Source organism: Patagioenas fasciata, chromosome 24 (genome assembly GCF_037038585.1).
Source record: "Patagioenas fasciata isolate bPatFas1 chromosome 24, bPatFas1.hap1, whole genome shotgun sequence".
NCBI classification, from domain to species: Eukaryota; Metazoa; Chordata; class Aves; order Columbiformes; family Columbidae; genus Patagioenas; species Patagioenas fasciata.
Genome location: NC_092543.1, coordinates 5,713,086 through 5,719,085, shown reverse-complemented (window position 1 = coordinate 5,719,085; position 6,000 = coordinate 5,713,086). Strand labels below are relative to the sequence as shown.

Genomic DNA, 6,000 nt, shown 5'->3' with positions numbered 1-6,000 from the left:
ATCTTCACGTTTTGCCAGTTGGATCCACCTATTTCGCAAGAAAAGAAATACGATAAAATTCACTTTTTAAAGCCTGGAATTGCCCTTGCGAGAGCAACAAGGAGTGATGAGGATCTATCTGCAAGGAGCCGGAGAGGGTGAAGCAGTGATGCCAGCCAGAAATTAAAGGGTGAGTGTCAGGAGGATGGAGCCAGGCTCTTCTGGGTGACAACCAGTGACAGGACAAGGGGCAATGGGTGCAAACTGGAACACAGGAGGTTCCACTGAAAGAGGAGAAGAAACTTGTTGGGGGTGAGGGTGTCAGAGCCTGGCCCAGGCTGCCCAGGGAGGTTGTGGAGTCTCCTTCTCTGCAGACATTCAAACCCGCCTGGACCCCTTCCTGTGGAACCTCAGCTGGGTGTTCCTGCTCCGTGGGGGGATTGCACTGGGTGAGCTTTCCCTTCCAATCCTTGACATTCTGGGATTCTGTGATAACCACAAATATTTCCGTTTAATAATGACAAAATATATAGAAGCCCCGGAGATTTCAGGTTTTCATTATTTTCCCACTTTGCTCCCCAATTTTTGAGCGGAAAGGCCACCAATGAGCACAGCGACACGCAGGGTTATGAATTATTCCTCTTTTAATTTCACAGGGTTTAAAATACGATATGAAATAAGGCTACAGTATATAAAAAACTCTCCAGCAAAATGATGTGCCAGCATCAGCAATTAAAACAAAACCCAATCCCCTCCTTCTTTAAGAATTCAACGCAGGAGGGACTTTGTTCTTTTTGTATCTTTATAAAAACGAAACGAGACGACCCACAGCACACGGACACACACACACGTCGCTACATCTCTAAGCTACCTCAGCTCAGGTTTATTTGTAAAAAGCACCTGCTTTTTCCTTTGTTTTTCCTTTAATTAATCTCGCTTTTAAAATGTTTTATTTTTTTTATTCCCACTTTTAAAAAATATAAATTATACGAAAATACACGTTGGAAAATAGTCGAACAGCACAATATAACAATCTCTTTTTTTTTCTGTTTTTCTTCTGTGTTTATCAGCTTAAAAAACAAAAATCCCATGTGTAAAAACAGAACAAAACAAAACACTATTTGTTTTTTAACTGAGGCAGTTAATTCCTGGAGATATTCCATTATAACATATATGTATACATAGATTTATCATTTCTTTAAACCTCTTTGGAATGTAGATGTTATATAGACCCTACCAGAGAGCAGAGCACGCCAAGGCACCCAAATTTCATGACCTTAACGAGGAATTAAGCAACCGAGCCCTAAAATCTCACAGAAAACCCCTCCAGAAGAGCAAAAAGCAGGAGACTGAGATACTTCCCACAAAATCTGAATTTATCGGTGCTTATAGGGACCTTTTTGCTTGGAGGTGTTGGTTTGGGAAGACGTGAGGTTAGATTTTATGATAGCTTTGATTTCTTGCCCTGTTTGGTTGTTTTTCCACCGGAATGATGGTGGATGGTGGGAGTTTGGAAATAAACAGGATTTATATTTGCACTTACATGAGTGTCCATGGGTTCTGGTCACCCTACACACCAAATTTCCGTGATTTTGAAAAGGAGGAGGTGGGAGGGTTTGGGTTCCAGCACATCCCTCGCCATAGAAAACACGCCATTAAAAAGCAAAATGAAAGCAAAAAATCTAAACAAATCTGCACATTTCCAGTGTATAAACAGCACAGGATGGCCTCTAGATTGGGAATAAAATATAGAGGGGAAAATAGAATATCATGAACTCGATGTCCCCAGGACTGAACTGCCCTTTTCCTCAGATGGCAAATGGCCAGAGATGATGGAGAAGCTCCAGCCGGGGCTATTTAGAAACAAAACAAAATTATTCTCTATTATTTGCCCTTTTTAACCTTTAAACCATCTTCCCAAAATCCCGGGGAATGCATCAGTTCGGCTTGGAAACCTGGCAAAACCACGCGGGACAAAGCGGAGAAGGGATTTCGGTCAGCGATGGATGTGGTTGGTACCCAAACCTGCCGTCCCGGGGGAATTTTATCCCCGTTTTTTGCTGGATAAAAGGCACTTGAACTGCGGCGGAGCATCCCAGCAAAGCAGGACCCTTCGGATTAGAGCTCTGCTCCGTGCCTCATCTACAATATCTGTATTTTCCATTCTCCAGCTTGGCCAAGCTGCCTGAGATCAGCTGGAGTTTTATTCCCCAGCCAGCAGCATCTTTTTCCTCCTTCTCCCTACCCCCTTTTCCTCCATCCCACCTTTTTCCTCCCATCACTAATCACCTCCTTATTTAAACCACCACCCTCTTGGCCGGAGCTCCCTCTTCTCTCACCCATTTTCCTTCCACCACCACATTTTTTTTAAGCAAGCAGCAATTTTGAGGCTGATTTGCCCCAAAATGACCCAAGAGATGCTGCATCGCCCCAGCTCCGGGGGATGTGGAGGAGAATCCAGCATCACTTTGCCACGGGGGAGATTCCACCATTGGGGTTACGCTCCCCAATATTTCAGCTTTTTGCACAAAAACCCTGTCCTGTCGACTCGATATATTGAATTTTGCCACGCAGGGATCGCCTGGTGAGCATCTCCCCATCTCGCCCCCCAAAATCACCTTTGTGACCAACACAACTACCTAAAACACACCACAAACGATACAAAAACAAAGGTATTTTTGGCTTGAACACGTAATACTGTCATTAAAAAGAAAATGCCCGCAGCTCTTGGGGTGAAAAACCCCATTTTGGCCATCGGGGTCGTGTCTGGATGGGGAAATACTCACATCTGATCCCCAACCTCAGCCCATCCGGCACTGTGAGCTTCATGTTCCTCACGCCATGCCAAGGTTTGCAGGACCAGGCTTAAAAAAGGGAGTACAAACCCATTTGCAAGGACAATTTCCTTTCCGTGTGTGCCCAGGCCAGAGAAGACATAGAGCAATAAAGATGGAGCTGGTCAAAGCAGGAAGGAAAACCATTTCCCTTTGGTTTCTCAATTTTTTCCGGATTTTTCCTCCCCCAATTCACCCCACTCAAAACACGGGAATTTCTCCTCTTTCCTCTCCAAAAAAAACCCAACTTGAATTATCTGAAAGCACCATTTCTCGGAGCAAAAAAAAGCCATTGAGAAGATGCAAAAAAGGCGTTTTCCCAGCAAATCTTGATGGGTTTTGTGCACAAAACGCAGCTCTGGAAAACAACACCCAAAAAAGCAGATATTCCAAGCAGCTTTAGCAGCGAAGTAGGTGGGACCGGCAGCAAGAGCGGCTCTATGGGGTAATTTGGAATTCAACCTTCCTTCACATCCAATTTGGAGTCTTGTGCTCCATTTCTCCAGTGGGGTCTACATAAAGTTATTTCATATTTTTTGTCCTTTTTCTCTCTTTTTTTCCCTCGCTATGATAAAAATCTCTGCTGGCGTAACAGAAACAAACACACACAATATTGCAATACTGAGACCATCTTAGAGCTTAAGACTATTTAAACAAAAAAATACTGGCACAAAATTTAATAAAATAAAACTTCAACTTTTTTTTTTTTTTAAAAAAAAGAGTCTTGATCCCTCCTTAGCAAAAATTCCATCATTGTAGAAAACAAGACAACTGACAGAAAGGCAACGTAACAAGAACAACGAGCGGTTCTTGTGTTGTTTTCCTATATTGCCCCTCCCCGGAGCAGGAATGTTCCCCCACTTTGGTTTTCCCTCCTCATCCCAAAAAAGAAGTTTAAAATCCTCAGGAACACGGTAATTTGCTAAATTGCCAAAATAACCCAAAACTGAAGGGATCTGGTTGATATTTCTTCTAGATACCAAGGGATGGGGAGGGTTGGGTTGTGGGTTCTTTTAAAGTGAGCTACATTTTTCTGGCTTTCTTAAAACTCAGAATTTCACCCCCCGAAAAAGCCCATCTTGGAGCTTTCAGGAAAAAATAAAGGCTCATCCTTCCTCCGAACCAAACTTTTTAGGTTTCAACCAAAAGTTTGCCTCTTCCACCGCCCTCTCTCCCAACCTCCGCAAAGCAACAAACCCGAGTCGCTCTCTGAAAATTCAAAACAAATCACGCACGATGAAAAACAACGGCAACAAATTTCTAAAAGACCAACGGGAAAAAGTCCAAAATGACTCTGGGAAGCGATTCGTGGTGGTTTACTCGTCGGCGTCGGGCTTGACGTCCAGCATGGCGTGGAGCTCCTCGGGCGCGTAGCCCAGCAGGCTCTGCAGGTCGCACACGAAGCGGTAGACGTAGCGCTTCCCCGCCGTCTTGTGGATGATGTTCTTGTCGTAATAGTAGCGCAAGCCGCGGCTCAGCTTCTCGTAGTTCATCTTGGGCTTGTTTTTCCGCTTGCCCCATCGCCGGGCGACCTGGGAGAGGGGCGAGGATGAGGAGAATGCGGGGGGATGAAGGTGGTGGGGATGCGAAGGGCAAAGGCAGGGGGCAAACTTGCAATAAGCTACCTGAATCATCTCGCTTTTAGTTTGAATATTTGATAGCCTGCTACGTTTTCAAAGCAGAATTTGGAATGTTTCTTTTTAATTTTGTTTTTTTCCACCCGCATTTTAGAATCTTAACCTTAAAACGAACCAAGCCAAAAAAGTCCTTCCAGGCATCCTCGAGTCTCTTAGCGAATATTAAAGGAGAAGAATAGCGCAAACTGACAGCAAATCCAATTGCTTTGGGAAACTTTCCATTTTGGCAGTTGACGATTTTAAAGGTCTTTACCAACTTAAAGGATTCTAGGATTAAAACTTGGAAAAAGGAACCTCCATGCAATGGCAGAACATTGCAGAGGGCTCTATGAGGATAGAGAAGTCAAGGAAGGGAACGAATGTCCCATGTATCCACAAAATCAGGGGCAAGTCCCCCCCTCTCGCCTGTACACAGCCTATTTTAAGAGCTTTGGCTTCTTTCTGTGATTTTTCAGCTACTTCTCACCAGCTTTGGTCACAAATTAACGCTTTCTAAGTATTAATGCACCCCTATTTTTAATAAGTTTTTAGCTGGGCTCTAATTCCTTATTTTCCCCTACACATCCTCAAGGCCAGAGCAACATGCCTGCCCAAACCTCAGCCCTGAAGGGTGGGGGGGAGGGTTTATCCCCATTTCAGAGGGATCTGGGCTGTGTGTTCAATCCCAGGGCGCTCTTACCTCGTCTGGGTCGGAAAGTTTGAATTCCCAGCCGTCGCCCGTCCAGCTGATGAAGGACTGGCAGGACTTGTCGGTGAGCAGTTCCAGCAGGAATTGCCACAGCTGGATGGGTCCACTGCCTACAATGACAAAAAGAAACATAAGATATTAATGTCAGGGAAAGCACAGCCCCTAGGGAGAAAAACAATCCACATACTGAAAGAAAATAAAACCTTCTACTGTAAAATAAAACCATCAGCAGCCACAGGGCAAGACGTGGGCCGAAGCGACAGCTTGCGAGTCAAATCCTGCAGGTAAAATATCTCCCCATTTGCAGCAAGAGCTGGGTATTCATGCACTGGAATGTTTCGCTTTGAGTTACATAAATAGGATTATTTTTCTGGCATCCGAACACCGAGGAGCAGTTGTCTTGGCGCACAAGCATCGGTGTGTCCGCCGTGCCAAAAAGCTCCTGGCCATGGCGTGAACCCCGGCAGCCTCCGCTTCCTGACCTCGGCTCTTCGCTCCGTCGCTGTTTATCGAGATAAAGCCGGGGCGGGGGGACACCCAGGTATGAAAATTCTTTGGCCTCTTTCCAGGGCGTGTTGCTGCTGGATTCACCGTCTCCGTGGGGTGATTTCGAAATACTTCTCTCTTCTCGGCGCTTGTGTCCCAACCGAAGGTAGAGGAGAAGCCCTCAAGCCAAAATCTCTTCGATGAGCAACTTCCAAATGCGGCCGCACCCCAAATGTTGCCCTTGGCTCTGGGCGACGTGTTGCAAGAAAGGTTTTGCTGTGTTTTAAACACAGCTTAGGATATATCACTACTAATGAGGCTGACAATAATCATAATAAACGCAGCTAGAGGTTAGAGGAAATGATTTATCACGAAT

At 45.0% G+C, this 6,000-nt stretch overlaps 1 protein-coding gene across 4 annotated transcripts in view; it reads right to left on the bottom strand.

Moving 5' to 3' along the window:
* Positions 1-605: 605 nt before the first annotated feature.
* The window catches only part of ETS1 (ETS proto-oncogene 1, transcription factor), a 62,503-nt gene continuing 57,108 nt past the window's right edge, over positions 606-6,000 (bottom strand). For all 4 annotated transcript variants that reach the window (XM_065855574.2, XM_071798891.1, XM_065855575.2 and 1 more), the window contains 2 exons: positions 5,130-5,248; positions 606-4,345 (listed from right to left, as the gene is read on the bottom strand). In XM_065855574.2, coding sequence (XP_065711646.1) covers positions 4,130-4,345; positions 5,130-5,248 — 335 coding nt within the window. In that variant the 3' untranslated portion in view covers positions 606-4,129. The remainder of the gene's footprint in view (positions 4,346-5,129; positions 5,249-6,000) is intronic.